The 20,180-nt window shown below is 34.8% G+C and overlaps 2 protein-coding genes across 3 annotated transcripts in view; one reads left to right on the top strand and one right to left on the bottom strand.

Annotated features, from left to right (window-relative positions):
* neo (ZP and PAN domain-containing protein neyo) overlaps positions 1–15,878 on the top strand; it is a 42,238-nt gene extending 26,360 nt beyond the window's left edge. Inside the window, exons 3-11 of the mRNA XM_090101928.1 lie at positions 9,580–9,998; positions 10,075–10,235; positions 10,457–10,658; positions 13,131–13,225; positions 13,330–13,571; positions 13,651–13,895; positions 13,985–14,234; positions 14,317–14,487; positions 14,569–15,878. Of these exons, the coding sequence (XP_089958054.1) occupies positions 9,580–9,998; positions 10,075–10,235; positions 10,457–10,658; positions 13,131–13,225; positions 13,330–13,571; positions 13,651–13,895; positions 13,985–14,234; positions 14,317–14,487; positions 14,569–15,069 (2,286 nt within the window). The 3' untranslated portion in view covers positions 15,070–15,878. The remainder of the gene's footprint in view (positions 1–9,579; positions 9,999–10,074; positions 10,236–10,456; positions 10,659–13,130; positions 13,226–13,329; positions 13,572–13,650; positions 13,896–13,984; positions 14,235–14,316; positions 14,488–14,568) is intronic.
* Atg16 (Autophagy-related 16) overlaps positions 1–20,180 on the bottom strand; it is a 130,511-nt gene that overhangs the window by 97,968 nt on the left and 12,363 nt on the right. The window lies entirely within an intron of this gene.

Raw genomic sequence — 20,180 nt, 5'->3', positions numbered from 1 at the left:
AATCAATTACATATTAGCTTAATGTGACGACGAGACTTCGCTAGCATTTGCATGGTGCGTGCAAAACCGTTGAGGACTTGCCTAACGGAGTATCGGTGGGGACAATAAACTTATGATTGCTGTTTATGTCTATATGTTACATTCTAGGAAGAGGAAAACTCGGGGATGTATGGAATTAGATAGATATAACAAATTGGTTGCCCTATCTGCTTAATAAAGTAGACATTGAATTTAATTCGTCAAGAAATAGAAAAGTTTGGTCAAGACAAATTGATAAAATAATTTTGTACTATTTAAGGTAAAATAATTAAATCAAAAATCAGTTATTTCCTATGCTTATCTATTACTTTTCGAAATTCAATATGGTCATACATATAATTAGCTTTCGCGTGAGTTTTATTAGCATTGTGTTGCTTCTAACAATCGGTTCATAAAGCACGACTGGTGTACCTCGGACCGGACTTATGATACAAAACTCCTTCATTAGAAAATAGATAGGTGGATAATAAAGCAAATTTTAATTGGAATTGCCAGCAATAAGCCGGGGGCGATGGAGTCGGGTAGAACAATGGCGGCGAGTCGGTAGGCGGGGGTTTCTAGCTACGGAACCTTGTAGCCGCCCGCCCCTACATATTTGCTTGTTGATACTTCTTTTTTAATTATTTAATTTTAAAAAAGCTAACGCTTTCATAAATCTTTATAGGCATATGAGTGGAGAGGCAACTCTTACAATGTGATAAGGCATATTAAGTTAATTAATAATTACATAAATCGGCGTTAATGTAATTACTATTAGGTATAATTTATTCCTCCTTATCATATCTACAGTCGATACTTTAAATAAGTAACCAATTAAGGTCGTACAACGCTTGCGATTGGGTTTCACTAAGTAAACAGGCGCCTATTCATTCGATTCATTCATAAGATTAAATAAGTAATATAGCATTGGTGTCGAACGTGAGGTTCATGGGTACTTTGGATGATTACTTGTTCGATAATGAGTTTAGAGGTCCGTTAGAAAAGACCGGTCGAACGTACCGTACACACGGGGTATTCACTCTTACGTATTAGTTACCACCAACACGGCCTGTTACATAATTTCTACAGATGTGGAGCAAAAGAAAGTACGGCTAGTAAGTACTTCTTGGACAAATATGGACAACGGTGCAGACTCAAAGAATTGCATTGAAGAAACCAAAATGATACTATTCAAAATAAACTCGGACTATCAAAAAATATAAATTTCTAATCGATGTCAATGCTACTTTTTACTGATATGTTTTTATGCACCAAACAGCTTTCTCGTCGTATACTTGGAGTTATTTAAAAAATGAACGTAACGGTTGCTTAAATACCGATATTATTGATTGTGTCAATGAAATATTTACAAATGATAAATGTACTCTGCGCTGATCTAAGAATGTTGCGTAATGATCGGTGAAGATTTAAATCTTCAAATAATAATACTTTATGTTGCAACTCTAGGTAGTGAGCATAGTTTATTTCATCACTCGATATGATGAATGTGCATTCTTTAAATATTGAATTAAGATAACCGTTAATATAATTTACAAAGTGGCTACACTGCGTAGCAATGAAACATTGAGTATGTGCAGCGGATGTATGCGTTATATTCCGTTATCTATGACCGATGATCATACTAGTTAGTTGCGAATTTGATCCTATCAATACAGCATGTAAGCGTGCAGGCGTCGTCCAACGCACCCAATAAGTATCATTGGGATTTGATTTCTGTGGACACCGGTAAAGCCGCAATGCAATTTGCCGCTGGCAACGCCGTGGCTGCGGAAGATTGAAACAAACCTGTAAATCGAATTTATCACGTACGGGTTGCTGTCATTACAGCAGGCAGTGGATTCCTTGCGGTCGCCACTCCATGCAAGATGAAGTAATACAACACAAGGATACATCCCCCAGCATAATATGTTTACTTAAACGCTCACTCAATCATTGACAAAGCTCAATTAACGTTATAAACTTCTTGTCGACTTCTTTACAAATTGTTGTATTGAATTAAATTCTAACAAACTGTAGTTTTTTAGAAGTTATGCTTTGTAAATACTAGTCACGATGAAGTATAAAAAATCTTAAGTGTAAAAATATACAGGGACTGACTTTAAATTGTCCTAGAAATCATAAACCACATCGATGTGAACAAAAACTTAATGTAGGTTAGCATAAAAATAACCGTAATTCTTGGAATGGTCGATAAATTGAAGATTTCCTCGGTACAATTGTGGCGCGTGTCTTTCAAATAAGAGGAAAAATCGTTGGAGAATTCGAATTTGCTACGTTCTGTTGATTTGGATACCTGAGGTTTACGGAGAGGTGAACCATAGTCGTGTATAAATCGGAACAGTGCCTACCGTTACTGTACCACTTTACTTGAAAGCTTTACAAACGTCACATACAAACTCGACAATCGGTCGGAGCGTTCCCACCACTCTGATATACGATGGTGATTTAAACAAGAGGACCCGTCGTCAGTCATCGTTACGAGTCGCGAGATACACAGGTGTAAGATATGCACCCGTCGGCGTTTGTCACGGATGATGGATGGAGAAATAAACGTGGAATATTAGCATCTGACGAGTGTTTAAGATCGTTGTCTAAAAGATCACCACCATGTGCGGTGTGGGGAACGTCACCCGCGGCGGTCGTGACCGTTGCGCGTGCTGTGTCATGCGCCACTTGTGATTATCGAGCTGCGAAGCGCCTACCGTCCGTCACGGTGTTTTATTATATGACATTTATCATAACAATCATTACGCTATATCTTTATTGCATGCATTTGTGAATTCTCGTACGTAATGTAAGATTTAGGATCTCGGAACTAAGCGCTCATAAAAGTTGATTTGTATGCATTATATGCATGAATACAGCAACTTAATGGTAATGCGATTTAAAATATTTAAAGCTTATAAAACACTTCTTTAAATTACATTTTTTTATAATTTAAAGCAAAATTTTCATTCTCATAAGATATTTTAATATAAAAATGAATCGCAAAATGTGTTGGTAAGCGCATAACTCGAGAACGGCTGAACCGATTTCGATAATTCTTTTTTTATTATATTCCTTGAAGTAAGTACGAGGATGGTTCTTATGTAGAGAAACCGTAAACATGTACCACGGGCGAAGCCGGGGCGGACCGCTAGTATTTTAATAAAACTATACGCTGACTCAAACAAGCATATCCACAAAACAATAGGCACGGACCACAACAGTAATACAATTAGCTCTTTTCATAACAGTTCTGCACGACTGTATCGAGCGTGGATCACTGTTTCAATGGATTTCGTGACAGTTGTCACGTGACGAGGCTCCGAATCGCTTCTACCGGGTAACTGTTACCGTTTTCCGATCTATAGATGCTATATTGGACATCGGGGTCACTATCGAGCGCAATAGAGCATATACATACACACTTCCAAAATTGTTATGTGATTAACAATGTTTACTTCGCGTGATAATGATGCAATTTTTGTGTTACATTCAATCACTCTATTCCGTTCTTTCAGTATAGACAAGTTCGTATGGTATAATCAGAACCAATCATTTTCAAAGCCTACTTCTGGGATATAATTGACGAATACTATAATTAGATATCCGAGAACTGTTACATTATTGGAGCTTAAATCATATATTGCTTACATTGTAATGAATATATCTGTGTAGTGAGTTTATTAGGCATAGATTTCCATATTGACGAGAATCAGTAATGGTTGCTGTGTTTGGCCCGACCTCCGCGGACGCAATAATTGAGCATAGAAATCAAATTACCGATGATTGATGTTTCCGTTATAAAACGAACTCTAGCCACAAGTATCCCACCGGCTAAGCAGACCGTGTCATTACCTTAAAGAAATTCGACAACACGTCTCAAATGTCTGGAGCCTAATTTAATTAAGAGAAAGTTGTTCTGAACTCCTTCATACTCAAATAACTGAAAAACTTGCAATCATTTAAAATAATACATCCACAGAAGGTTAATATTGTTTTTGATTGGCAAGTTAATTAAAAACCAAAATTCGCGTTCGGTTAATCAAAGTGGCACATGCTCACAAATCAATCGCCTTGCAAGCGGTTAGACATCGAGCTACATCCGCAATTTTACGAGTCGAGCAATATAAAACCATTAGCGGTAATAAATGCCCGCTCAACTTAAGTATGTGACGTTTTACAACGCACTTTGAAATATCACTCAAGAGTGTTATACTACGACTGGCTTCATAGCGAGCAATTGAGATGCCTGCGGCTGCTCCTCTGTTGTTCCTGTCTAATGTGTGCGACGTCTGTTAATTATAATGCGCACTATTCTCTTATTTATCTACGTTATATTTTACATGAATGCGTGCTTCTTACATACCATAATATTAAACATACGTTATAATACAATATTTCAAATACAATTATGATTTATTCTTCCATACAAATTATCGGGAAATGCCTAGTTCTGTCAAATTAAAATAGTATCATAGCTAAAGTATCGACGTTTAACAAATAAGATTAAATGTGTAGGACAGCCACGACTATTACATGTAATAAATTGAGTATCATTTACGTTCATCCTGTTATACAATGAAATATTTCTGATTTCCCATTGCAATGTATAAATAAAATGTCTACGTGCAGCTTACTGAACGCGCCGCCGGAGGCACGTAAGCGCTTCCATTATAAACGTTTATTGCTTTATTTCATTCAAAGTGAAAATCGTTGCAACTTCCACACAACGTTGAAACTGTAATAGTTTATAAAATATATCACGTAATTTCTTCTGCAGAAAGCCTTAAGGTGCCGCGGCGTGCAACGTCAATCACATAAAAGTGTTTACTGTCAGTTCTAATGTGAGCTTTATTTTCATAATGAATAAATCAACTGTGTGAAATATATCTTCGGGGTGAACATTTTCACACTATAATTATCTTTGAAGTAGATACCAGAGGTTTATAACGATTTATGTTTAAAAGAGAAAGAAAGATAATAAGATTGTAAATTATATTTTGATAAGCTGTCGAGGATTTTTGAAAAAGATTCCATATGAAAGACAGTGAAAATTACAAAATGATATTCTATCAACTTTCTTCTGCACTGCATTCTTAAGAGGGAAAAGAATGAGTGAAGTAATAAAAAATAAACGTCGTTATTACGTCTGTCTCGGATAATCAAAGGGCAGAAAAGAAACGTAATTGTACAAAACATAAAAGCAGCTGCAAAAATAAAAACAAATTGTGATGTCGCAGTCGATAATGCACCAAGCGACCACAAGACTGGAACATTCATCACGAGTTCATTTTACATTTTCTATTATGAAACTTTGTTACGTTGCGGTCAATCTATGTAATACGAACTATGAAGCACCGGTCAAACAAGTGCAAAGAAAACGAATAGGTTAATCGGCGTGAGTGAATTCAAAGAAAGCGACACAGAAGACGGATGCACTGTGCACCGAAAACCTAGTTTCTATTATGGCCGCCATGAACAATACGAAATTATAGCACTTAGAATCTACTACTTGAATGAGTAAGCGGGATTAATCGCGGAGAAAACAAGACAGGTTTTTACGGTGGTCATTTGTGATTGTAGGTAGGTACACTTTGTGTTGTACTGGTCGTTAGTAGAAAAATTGGCTGTAACCTTTCGACTCTATTGATAATAGAGTTAGAATTGCGATACACTGTTGTTAAATTGCATGCACGAGAGCTTTCGTCGATAATCGTTAAATATTTAATTGTGTTAACGCTTTTTAAAAGTTAACAACATAATGGATAAAGTCTTTATGCGAAATTAATGATTTTTACCGTTTCCAATTTACTATAATAAAAAGGGTGCTGATATTTACTTTACAATGTAACACCAGGACATAAATCCACTGATCGTTTATACAAGACATATTAGAGAGCCATGTTAGTTGTTTCAGCTTATCTTAATTGAACAGTTTAAATTAATCGTGCGAGTCGAACCACGTAGGCGGTAGCAGGCGATAGTGATACATTGATCAGGAAAGGAGAAATCGCGATGGAGTTCATAAAGCGTCTTAAGCCGGCATCGAAGCGACCCGTGATGCCGTGATCAACCCACTGACCCGACCAGAGATTATCGAGGGTAAACATGCTACAGACGTTTCTTATGATCATTAAATTACCAAGCATGCGCGGTATTTATAACATATTCATTATGCATAAGCTTCTTAGGGTAATGAGGCGACTTATCATGACATACGACAGAGAAAACGGAGATTATAGAGTAAACGGTTGGTATATTTTATACACGGTATTTTAAATAACATCGAAGGATCGAGAACATAATTAAAGCTTATGAAATATGGAATTTTGAGTGCTTAAAATATTTGATACCTTTAAATAGGTAATTCCACAAAATAATATGACAACTATTAAAATACTACACATTTAAAATCTTATAAGTTAAATCTGTTTATTATGTCTTACATCTGTCTTCGGCAATTCAAACATTATAAAGGCGGGAACTCACAATTCCATTATGTCAGCGCAACAAAGTTTCATTCAATGTAAATAAGTTAGACATTGCTACTGTTGATGTAAATGGTTATATTTAGACACGCCTAGTTTATCAGGTGAATTAAGCCGTACAAATGTCGGCGATGCAATCTGTAAAGCAAATATTAATAACCCGTTTAGTTATACTAATGAAGTTGGTTTAATTTCGAGCACAGATTTATGTTAAATATGTTTTGCTACTGTTATAGTCGTAGTAAATGCTTCGAGCGATTTTCTAGATTATCCATAAAAGTAGATTGAAGTTATTATTCCTTAAGTAATAAACATGGCACATCACACTTTTAATATTAAGCATAGGTATGTTCCTCGAAACGACAGCTTAAACTACTTAAACTGTAACACATCCGGAACGTAAAATATTCGATTCCCATAAACTAAACTAGATTACAACAAATTGGCACACACAAAATGAGGTCTTTAAAGGTCTACGAGCAAGAAATCACAGCCGATATCCATAGTGTGCCAACCAGTACAAGTATGGTGAAACGTAAATAGCAGGTTGGAGGCATCCGCCTCATTGAATGCGCTGACCCCATCTGATCACGGCTCGGGGCTAGCACACATTCGCAAGTGATATCCGACATAGGAATACAATAGCTCTGGTAAAAACCCTTTAAGGGTCTCTCTAATAGACGTTAGATAGCTTGCAAGCCTTACTATAATTTCTGTTATTGAATACAAATACATATAAATTACCAGTTTTGCTCGCGGCGACCACGGTTCATGTATTTGCGTGGGCTTGTATGAAGTATCTCTAATTTTATGAGACAGCGCCGAAAATACCACTCGGCCGTCGACCGCCTTCCAAAATTGGAATTGTTCGAATTTTAGTTGAATTACCAATTGACTAAATTCGGAACATGTGATAAAATTAAAGCTAATATTTAATTTCATAAATGATTTCAACTTATAGCTTGATTACCTACATATTAAAGCTAAAAATGGAAATATGGATTACTACATTTGATGTTTTATGAAATGTAAGTTATATAACGATAAATAGAGGAGCGCTCCTGATTCAAGTAAATACCTCGGGTGCGTCAATCGTGTTTCATCGTTTAAGCCCACACCATGTCTAACTGAAATGTACAATATTGCTCTCATAAAGCAATCTTCATAGCAGTCACGGGTTATGTGGAAATAGGGCAAACAATCATGTTTTTACTATGTTTTGCATCTACAGTAATTCCGTTGAATGCCATAATGCCACCCACTTCTACAGGGGCGTTAAGTTTATTATTATTAACGTTATTGCAACCTATTTATCAGCCATTTTTATTTTTCTAATAAAATGAGATATATTGCAAACATGAACCCGTTATACGAGACACTTATGCAAGTGTTTATTGCTGCGATGAATAATTTTCTAACGGAGTGTTGTATATAAATTAAATTTATACTAGTAATTAAACGCCATTAGAATACTAAAAATAAATGCTGCTTTAGCAAAAAGTTTTTTGTGTAGAAATCCGAAGATGGCTCGAGACACGCGAGGTATCGACAGGCTCTCGAACTCGATAAGTGCCATCAATCAACTATTAATTTACATTTAGATGACAATTGCGATGACTGTTGACTTAACGTTTATCTTTTATTATATCCTTATAATTTATTTGCGTATCACTTAGGGCCGATTTTTCAATGCTTGGATAAAACTTATTCGTCGAATAATGTATAAAACTACCATTTTTAAAAACGTATTCTAATTGCCCGTATTTGACAGTTTACGTGACATTTTAATATTATCGTGTAATACTTTATTGGACGGATAAGTTTTATCCAAGCATTGAAAAATCGGCCCTTACAATAATTATTATTTCAGTACAAAGTACCTCAACAAAATAAATACATATATTTCAATATAAGTATGTATAATAATACCGCTACTTTTTAGTAACTTAAGTAGAAGCTCGTTATTGGTAGTGAACAATGAATACAATGAAATCGATTTATCGAGCATGTTACAAAAACTGCATTTTTTGTGTAGTTGAAGGCATTTTAACTCACTTGTAATTCAATTTCGGCAAAATTCGAGTCCTACATTTTTTAGAAGTAAAAGTTCAGGTCAAAATATTATAATGATCTGTGTATTAATATAATTAACTACATTTTTTCTATAAAATGCATATTTTGAGGCTGGTATGTATTATGCTACACGCTGTGTAGGAGCAATAGAAAAAAAATTGGCAATAGTGAATACACGATTGTACACGTTTCCTTTTCCTATCCAGAGTAAATGAGTCAGTAGTAATTAGTCGGTAATAATAGATACAATCAATGCCATTTTATCCAATTAAATGTGCAATCTCCTATCCATTGTCAAGAACATATAGGATTTTTTTATAATCCAATACCGTTGACCATGGAGTGGACGACACTTAAATAAGAACCGTTACTACATTGTGCGAAGAGCGTGAGCGTAACCTAACAGCACCCGTATATTCGATCGTCACAAAAAACTGCTCTAATAAGCTCTTCACAATTTTCAACTAATGGGTTATTGCTTTTTTGGATTGACTCTTGAGCAATTACCATTCAAACGAGTGATAATTAAAACAATCATACGAAACAAACAATCTAGGCCACTTACTATAGATATTCTAATTAATTATCGTATGTGAAAGCTTACGCCCGTTTCTTAATGTACAGTTAACTCCTTTCGGATGTTATAAAATACATAATATGTAATTTGAGCATTTTGCAGTTACGGGGGCGAATTTAACAATTACGGCGCATTTCAGCTCTAATTACTTTTAAAGACGATTATAAAGTTAACGCCCTCTGATTGAGATCGTAATTGTTTTACGTTCATTCTCACAGTTAAGGCCGGGATAGAGAATAATAAATGTGTCTTAATTAGACTAAACAACAATTCTGAGAAAAAAGTCCATACAAAAAGCTCATCAGTATGTGCAGAATTTAAATTAAGAATTTGTGTTATAAAATTGGAACTAATCCTTATCATAGAAGTGATTAAATTTTATTGAGGATTAACGTATTTTTTTTATACTTGTTACAGATGTTGCCACGGCGTGTGACCAGCGGAACAATGCGGATTTTCATTAGTTTAGTGATTCTAGTGTGCGCCGTCGCGGCACAAAAAAAGTTTGAAGGAACTTTGAGAACGGCGGCCGATGCTCCACCTCAAGACAATCTCGCCGTAGAATCAGAATCTCCCGAACCCTCGGTTGTAGAAGCCCCGCAAGAATACAAGAGTCCAGCTGCTCCACCTCCCGAAAAACCTGAAGACGAACTCGAAGAAGCCGATGAACCACAAGAACCTCAAGAGCAACCAGAACCACAAGAACCTGCCCCAGTGCCAGAGACGGCCGCTGGTATCCCACCCTCTGCACCAAGTGGAATCTCTGCTCCATCAGCTCCTGCAAATTCATTGGAAGAATGCGATTCTGAAATGATTGGATTTGAACTAGTCACTGGGTAAATTGACTATTCTTAAATGGGAATACTATTAAAAATGTATACTAGATTGCTAAATGTATTCTTCCGTGGACAGGTACGTTTTCTCAGCACCATCACACATTCTGGATGACATCCCCGGTACTCTTATGTTAACCGATTGCTTGGAGCAATGCCAGTCCAACGACACGTGTCGCGCAGTGAACTACGAAACTGGCTTGTGTGTGCTTTTTAGCTCTGATGCAGACCAATTACCCGGTAATGATCCATATTAAATATGAATATAATAACCACTTTTAAATATTAACACAAAATGATGTGAATTTGTAAACTTTTCAAATTGGTGTTATTGATTTTCTTGCCTACAAGAAAATAATTGACTAAATTCTACACGAAACCGTTAATGTATGTATTTAAGACGCTGAATCATGATATTTATATTTTTTTAAATTATATAATTTCACCTTTTTCTGTTTTAGGAGCATTGACCAAGTCCCAATTTCCCGTATTTACAATCTACGCTCAAAAATCATGTATGGGTGTGAGACCGTGCGAGCGCGCCTGGTGCTTTGATCGTGTACGCGGCTACCATCTCAAGGGAAAAGGCAAGAAGACACACACCGTCAGTTCAAGACAAATGTGCCTCGACCTTTGCCTGGGCGAAAATGAATTCATTTGCAGGTAATTTTAATTTATTACCTATTTTCCATACACCAAGCATAGTAAGAAAAATATATATAGAAGTGGTAGGTACAGAATGCTTTTGTAAAATCGGTTCCTTATTGATGTTTCTCATGGGAAATTGTTTAAATGCTTTAAATGCCCCGTTAAGATCATAATATTGCAATATCATTGGATTCTTGTGAAAGGAAGTGAGAATAATTTTCCCCTCTTTTCTTGGATTACAATCCTATACAAAAGGTCATAACATCTTCATTGAAATACTGTTACTTATTTGTATTCCCTTCAACGAGGAAGTGAAAATATTTAGATTCTGCGAATAAGTAAGATTTATATTGTGTTGTTTCTGAAGCGGATTCAATTCAATAAGCCAGAAACCGTTTCCTTGCTATTATTGTGGTTATAGTGATAAATTGGAATATTGCTACATGCCTATGCTATGGTTAGATTCAGATTTTATTATTATAAAGATTTGTTTACTGATAGTAATTTAGTAGGTGTAACATACATTAAAAGTATACTCATACATTTTAAAGAAGTTAAATATTTACTCAGAACCAGTCGATCTGCATTCGTTAATTAATCTCAGTGCAGTGAATGTAGTTTACTTTGCATATTTTACTTTTAATTAATTGACGCTATATTTCTATTAATAAATCGTAGTAGATTCTGCATTAAACCGTTATTGGTACAAGAAAATATAACATTAAAGATGTTTATGTAGTAACATTTGCTATGTTGATTTATACATCGTAACAAATTCAAAGTTCTTTTTGCTCTGTAATTCGTTATAACTGATAATCATATTTAATCTCCATGCATTCCTGGTGGGGGTTCCATGAAGAAATATATCCCTTATTTCTAGCCTTTCAAGTTATCTAACTATTGCGTGTTTCTAATTAAATACTGCCCTTATTTCATTTTTAATGAGAGTATTGATGTAATGCTTTGATTAAAATTATACAAGTAACAAGGAAATGAGTGAATGTATTTATTAGATATATCGCTATATAATGGCAAAACACATGATCACAATCAAGTACACCCATAAATCTGTTTTACGAGCACGCTACCATGTCCCTAGTTTATTTTAGTTTTAAAGCAACCAAGATCATCGGAAATCTTATTACCCCACTTAACTGGTCGTTTGATACCAATAAAATTTGCTCATCTGAGTTTTATAAGGAGAAACTGCGGATTTTATAGTGATCATTTACTTAAAGGAAATGCTTTAGCGCGAAAATACTAGGAAATGCTTTAGACCGAATGCGAGATAATAAATAGAATTACTGTTATTCATCAATTAACTAATTAGTGTTTGGTTTAAAATATAATTACAAAACTAAATCCCATTTAAAACATTGCTACTATTTTCAAGTGCACAATAGGCAATATAGCATATCTACGATTTTATCGAACGTATTAAATTACGGTTGCGCAATTTTGTTAGACAGGTGTATCTTGAATAGAATTTTAACTCTATTGAGTCAAGCAGCGAACTGCAGGGCGGAGCTCATCGCGATTTGACAGTCACGACAAATATTCGTTTTCGCGGGCGCGGAGGTTTCGCGCCTCAGTGTGGGAGAGGACTGCCCTATCGCTTCCTACTTTCACAATACAATAAGCGATAAACTGAACTCTCCTCTTTAACTTATTGAAAGACCTACATCTCATCATGAGAATTTATGCTCTGAATTCATAAATGCCAACCCTCTGTTCTATCACGTCTACTATTTATTTGAACTTAAGAATCTTGCAACTAACATTTCTATGTTATCATGTTGTTGTATGTATTGAATAAAGTAACTACAAATTTACTTCGCTGCTAAAAGTTTTCAAGCGCTGGGAACAACTTAGCTTTTTATTTTTAAAGTTAATCACGTTCAAGTGGAGAAGATAAAGCGTGTGTTTGAGACGATCCTTTATAAGGATGTATTGGCACAGGTTAGTGCGAGGGTCACGCGATAAAGATCGATTGTAAATCAAGAGAAAATATTGCTACAGATGAACAAAGATAATATTGTCCTTGTGCGGGTGGTCACTATAAAGTAATAAAGGCCAAAGAGGTCACAGTTACATAAGTTACATCGTGAAGCGACTTGTAATAAAACCAGTTCATATGCATCTGAATCGTTCCTTACATGATAAACTGCTAGTAGTATGATTAACTGACATTCGATTTGAATTTTAACAACGCTTAGTTACAAACATGCCGTAGCTTTTTCTAATGCTTGAAGAAATGTTAAAAGGTTTTCCATTATACAATTACCTTTTTGTTGCTATAGCTAATTGAATTTAATTATCGCATTTCCGTGTAGTATAAGCCTACCTCATAATCCACATCTATAGATAAAGACGATTTAAGTATAAGAGCGTAAAAGGTGTCACTGGATGAGGTTAAGTCTGAGAAAGTTCACACGGCGATACAAAAAGAATAGAACGCCTTTTATAGCACGTATTACTTCGTTACAGATCGGCGAACTATAACAACAAAACAGGCGAGTGCGTTCTATCAAATATGGATCGTATTACTCTCGGAGGCACCAACGCTTTTCAACCGAATGAAGGTGCGTACTTAATGAAGTGTGGTTCAATATTTTTTACATTATAACATATAAATAAATATAAATTTATAGATAAACATTTCAAAATAAATATTATTTTTACACAGATACCGACTACTTAGAAAACAACTGCGTTGAGGAGCCAACTAAACTGTGCGAGTTCAAAAAGATGAATGGACGTATTCTCAAGACTGTCGACTCTGTATATCAAGACGTGCAAACAATAGAAGAATGTCGTGAGCTGTGTTTGAATTCACCCTTCCGTTGCCATTCATACGATCATGGTGATACTGGCGATCACGTGTGCCGATTATCTCATCACTCTAAAGCTACTCTTGCTGACATCCAGGTTTGTAAATACAAAATTGACTAGTTACATCTTAGGCATCATTAAAATGATGGTAATTAATGTCTTTATTATCCCACAGGATCCCTATTTGGAAGTACCCGAGGCAGCCACATACGAATTATCTTCCTGCTATAACGTATCCATTGATTGCCGTGCTGGTGACATGGTTGCCAAAATTCAAACGTCAAAACTGTTCGACGGCAAGATATACGCTAAAGGAAGTCCAAACTCTTGTGTCGTGGATGTTAAACAAAGTTTGGAATTCGAATTGCATATGGGTTACAATAACATCGAGTGCAATGTTAAGCAAAACGGTCTTGGCAGGTAATTAACTTAAAAAATCTTTAATACTTGTTTCTTCATTATACATAAGTTAAATATCGGTAGGATTAATGTCGATTATTTTGTTGCAGGTATTTAAATGACGTAGTAATCCAGCATCACGACACGATCGTCACCTCTTCTGATCTCGGATTAGCTGTGACTTGTCAGTATGATTTGACAAATAAAACCGTTGCAAATGAAGTCGATCTCGGAATTCAAGGAGACATTAAGACTGGTCTATCTGAGGAGGTCATTGTTGAGTCACCGAATGTAGCGATGAAAATTACCGATAGAAGTGGTGATGATACCATTGCGTCTGCTGAAGTCGGTGATCCCTTGGTAATTATTTTTAAAATAAATTATGAAAAAACATTTATATATGAATTGATAACATTATATTAATAACTTTATATAATTTTAGGCTCTCAAATTTGAAATCATGGATCCGAATTCACCATTCGAAATCTTCGTTCGTGAGCTTGTCGCTATGGATGGCGTTGACTCAAGTGAAATCACACTCATTGACAGCGACGGTTGCCCCACTGATCATTTCATTATGGGACCACTGTTTAAATCAACTGCAAGTGGAAAGGTATTTAGATAATTTTCATCATTTATTTTCACATTATTATTTCTTCGTTACTGGAAAATCATATATTGTTTTTGTTTACAGATTCTTCTATCGAACTTCGATGCCTTCAAGTTCCCATCATCAGAAGTTGTCCAATTCCGTGCCTTGGTAACACCGTGTATGCCGAAATGTGAACCTGTTCAATGTGACGGTGGACCGAATGAGTTGAGATCAGTCATGTCATACGGCCGTAGGAAGAGACGTTCTACCCCTGCTGCGCCCACTGATAATATGCTCCTTGTACAAACAATTCAAATAACAGACAAATTCGGTTTCGACAAACAACGCGCTAAGAACGTAACTGAAGATTCTGTCTATGTTCGCGAAACTGACGTAACATGCGTCAATGCTGCTGGAGCCATGTTAGCAGCTGCCGCTTTTATTGCAGCACAACTAGTCGTACTGGCTGCATGGACATGCAGTTGGCAACGGAGACGTGCGGCTGCTAAAGCAGCAGAATTATTGCCAGGCCCCAACGCTCCCTCATCTCTTTGCAAAGTTTATGATGCTAGTTTTTCCCGAGCGCACCAGAGGCACTTCTGAATAGATTTAAGAATGTCGACGTAACGAACGTTTGCAATAGTAGTATATTTCGTAGTTTAAATACCCCCGTCGAGTCTTGGCTCTAAAAGTGTAATCTTTTAATGAGCGGAGGACTTTGATAGCGGTTCTTAATGGTAGTGCATATCCGCTTTCTATGTCATTTCGAATATAGCCACGGATTTGCACGACACAGAGACGGGGACGATCACTTAAGCGTTTGTGATTGATGATGAATGAAAGACGTGACGTATTGCATGATTGTTTGCGTGTATGACGTGAGTGTGTACGCTTGCTTGTCCCCGTCTCTGCGGTCGGAAGCGGGACAATGGTCGTAGTCGTTATCGAGATTATGTCGCTCATTTGTTCACTTTACGTGCGAACGTCCTCGCGGATGATCGATTAACGTATTGTACCATATTTTTCAAAGTAGAGTAAGAGTGACCTAACAATAGTTTTAAGTCGAGAATAACATTTCTGTACCTTTTAAGTAGATAAATCAATGATGCGACCAAGTCAAGAAACGATGTATAGACAATCGTTCCGAAATCGTAATTTATTCAACCTAGGAATAGTTTCTTTTTTACGTAATTTATGATCGATTTCGAATTATACCTATAGTATACATCGTAATATAAACGAATAGTTGCTTATAAAAACATGTGCTATTTTTATATTATAGTAAACCGAGAGTATTTTATGGACATAGTGCCTTATTAAGAATTTGTTTAAAAATTTAAATAAGTACCAACATCAACCATCCAAAATTGTCGAATTACCTACAGTGAAATAAAAATTATAAAATATAACAACCATGTTTTATTTTTACTTAACACCTACCAGAACTATCTGAAGCATGAAATCCTTTTTAGTAATTCAATACTTATCTGATAGAAAATCAATAAATCACATAATTTTTTATTAATTTCATTAGATGAATGAATATATTCCGAGTTTCTTATTGATAGTATTAAACATCGTTACAAACAAAATTCAGAAACCTATATTAACTCACAACCTCACAACAAACCAGGGCCTTACAAAAAATATAAAAAATACATACATATTTTAATCATTCAATGTAAGCGTAGTGTAATGAATTATTTTTTTTAATGCAATAGTGGGTTATTTGTTGGAGAGACGAAAATATTATATTAAAAATTGCATCTCAGACAATTGTTTTATTGTAAAAAAATAAAATAAAAATGGTTTTGTACGAAACTAAGAACATTGGAAAAAGCAAGTATTGCTGCGATGAGTGCAGTTAGCGGATATCACTAGCAAAGTTTTAATAAGTTATTTTAAAGAAATAGATGTGAATTTTAAAAGTAGGTAACTATGCATTTTAAATTATATTACATTATAAAAACATAATCCTAAAAGATTAAATTTTAAATCTACGTTTTTTTCTTGATGACATAAATATTTTACAACATCTTACAAAAAAACAATTTCATATTTAGATTTCCTCAGATAAGACTCGTGCAATTGAGTCTTGCACAAAATTCTTGTTTTCAAAAGAATGTGATAACAAGCTCGAAAGCGGTCAAGCAATTTGACAAGTTCGCGATAGACGCATCTACGAGATCAAATCTAAGTTTACTTTTATGGTTGCCACTCTATTTCTTTAAATAAAAATTTATATCAAACTCTGCTGAAGTTAATAAATTATGTAAGTGAATTGATATTAGAACGCTATTCACATTTTTCTTTCACAAATTTGCCAAAGAGGACACTTACAGTAAATTCCAGAAAAATTAATTAATTGGTTGCTAAAACAAAACCGAGCACTCTATTCACAATATCACTACATAGTATAAAACAAAGTCGCTTTCCCTGTCCCTATGTCCTTATGTCCTTATGTCCCTTTGTACGCTTAAATCTTTGAAACTACGCAACTGATTTTGATGCGGTTTTTTTAATAGATAGAGTGATTCAAGAGGAAGGTTTATATGTATAATAACATGCATTAAATAGTGGAGAAGTACTGTTATTTTTGAGGTTTCTAATGTGATGTCGTAAATAATTACATTTTTTCCGCTTACATTGCAAACGCAGGCTGAACCCTACGAGTTTTATCAAAATAATGTACTAAGTATTATATACATTGAAAAGGTCTACAGAAAAGTCCGCGATGGTATATGATTACTCTTATGGATAACCCACAATAACTTTTTTTGTCATTTACTTTTTACGACAAATAATAGCTAATTTTCGATGCGATTTTAACCAATACAGCATTAATCCTTAACCAATTAAATACCTCGAGTACATTGTTCATTTAATATAGATCTATATGGCCCTTTACACCGTATGATTTAAGTGAATATTTTCGAAGATATTACAGATTTAAAAATTGCGGGACGTAGCGTTTGCGGCGGTACCGGCCGGCCGCCCGGCTATCTATTTTATACCCGTGCGAAGCCGGAGCGGGCCGCTATGTTTTTTATATACAACGTTCGCAGTTTTTCTGTAGTGTATTTAGTATCAGCATTGCACCCGTGCGAAGCCGGGGCGGGTCACTAGTTATTTATATTTTATGAAATTCTAACAAAGAAAACATTAAATGCCCTAAGTCCAATCTTTTTTTGCATCATTGAGTAGACTTCCTCAAAGTCTTAAATAATAATTTATTAGGTTTTAGACCTTTGCTAAATTATTATTATGTATATCTAATCGCTATCCATTTCCACAATTTCTTACATTTCAAATGTACAAAAATAATCGAAAACATCACTTAGCAGCCCTGCGTACGTGAAACAATCACGTGTGTAGGGGCACACCTCGTCGGCATTCGTGCTTGCGATAAGATCAGTCGGCACGCGACCGCCGACACGTGTCGCGAGAGATCCATTAAAGCTCATGATGCAGAGCTTGCATATACATACCATACCTAATGTTCTGCATTCTTCACTACATAGTATAAAACAAAGTCGCTTTCTCTGTCCCTATGTATGCTTAAATCTTAAAACAAGGGTACGGATTTTGAAGCGGTTTTTTTAGTAGATGGAGTGGTTCTCGAGGAAGGTTTTAGTATATAATTTATTAGGTTTCAGACAAAGCGGGCGAAGCCGCGGGCAGGAAGCTAGACCTTATCTTTCTATATTTAACTATCCAACATCAAATGATAAGACCCAGCAGGAATTAACAAATTACTCTTGGTATTAATAATTAAGCTTTCTCGGTGAAGCATGAACTCTTGTTATAAAATGTCTCCCGATAATATTAAGAATGTTATATTTAAAGCTAAAAGGAAATTATATGCAAACTATAGATAGTGTAAATGCCAGCATCATAATAATGCAGGAATAAATATAACGATCAAAGCCTAGGTGTACATAAGTATGGACCTATCTATGGAATTCTTAAACATTTTATACCTATTTATTTTCTGATTCTTAAATATCTATTAATTAATAATCTAACAACGCTAAGTGTACATAATAAAAGTTATTTAAAATTAAGAAAAAGGTTTCATGTTCAGAAAAGTTCATACAGAGCTTCAATATAAGAAATGCATATTGCATATATAATAAACTAAGTCTAATAAAATGGTAGGAAATAAAAATGCATAAAGCCTCTTTGGTATCTATGAAAAGCTCCTTGATGTAGAAATAAAAACAAAGTAAACTTATTTTAACCATTCAATTATTACCAACGAGCATATACAAAACGAATAGCTTTAAATATATGTAATAAAGGTATAATTTATACTGCTCCATTGTATGGAGCGGATGGTGTAATGGAGCTTACAACAATAGCATATAAGTCCTTACAACTGTGCAATTAAATATCACAAGCAAAGCCCAGTGTAGTAACCATAACCAATAACAATAAAACATAAAACTGCATTCAAAATTACATGAACGATGAAGATGTCCATAAAACATGAAATATTTATGAAATTATAGGCAGAGAGGCTTTAAATAAACGAGAGATGAAGAAAGAAAAAAAAGCTCACGAAACGATCCTGTCAGTCAGACCATCATGACATGTCAGATTACCGACGGCATACACAATCTTAAAACATTATAATTCAGAAGATTACCAAATAAGGATTTATAGATGGTGCTCTACGACGTCCTTGAGCACCAACGCGGTCGTGAACATCATTGAATTTTATCAAAACCAACCATTTTGATATATTCTTCCGATTCCATTCAATAAATAATTAGATTATATCTAACGACCGGCGTATCGGATTAGATGAAATATTACAACCAGCTTGGTACTAATAAAATGAGGAACGAGATTACATACGTTATTTCAATGGGACTAGCTAAGAGCATGTCCTGTTCAGCATATTATTATAGCATAACGTTTTCCAATTATGTCGCATTTATTTTATGTTGAGGATATTTATTAACATTTTCAGTTCTCTTTATATCAATGATTATAAGGAATGCGTAAGTGGAACATAAACCTGAGTATTTTCACCACAGGGTTCCGAATCGTTTAGAGATTTTATTTGACATTATATGGAAAGTTATCATCGAGAAGTTTATAACTTAAAAAATTTTATAGTCATCGGATAGATAATAGACCAATATTGATGAAAAAAAGGGCTATGAACTGTTATTTCATTACCTATATAAATGGTATTAGATAAGCTTTAGTACCATTATTGTATCAGTTAATAATTTCGTTCTTACAGTTCCTACAAAGTTTTACTTATTTAAATATAAATAGGGTTACATAATGTTTGTTCAATCGATTTTGGTTTTTATTTCATATATTTGTCCCTTCCCCACACATTTTAATATATACACTTATTTTACTGTGAAATATTTCCTAAAAGAGGTAAATTTTTGACGAACCCAATTGTATCTATGAATAAAGATATAACATTATGATATAATAATAGATAGGTACAAGAAATTATAACTACATTATGTTAAAAATGTTATATATGAATAATTTTATGAGATAGGCTTTCATAGTAAAATTATGTTTAAACAGAGTCATTTTGCGTGAGTAAGAGCTTAAAATAAAAGCTGTGTTTATGAAACGCAATGATGCGCAAATAGCTTTCATGTAAATAAAAATGACTCTTTTAGAAATGTGTAATAGAAACTTTAAAAAATGTTATACATAGTTCAAATCAAGATATAGTT

The sequence above is a fragment of the Colias eurytheme genome, chromosome 5 (genome assembly GCF_061535395.1).
Source record: "Colias eurytheme isolate Ceu_HAF_F1 chromosome 5, ilColEury1 Martin Lab GWU primary, whole genome shotgun sequence".
NCBI classification, from domain to species: domain Eukaryota; kingdom Metazoa; phylum Arthropoda; class Insecta; order Lepidoptera; family Pieridae; genus Colias; species Colias eurytheme.
The sequence above is the reverse complement of the archived record's forward strand: the minus strand, read 5'-3'. Positions and strand labels throughout refer to the sequence as shown.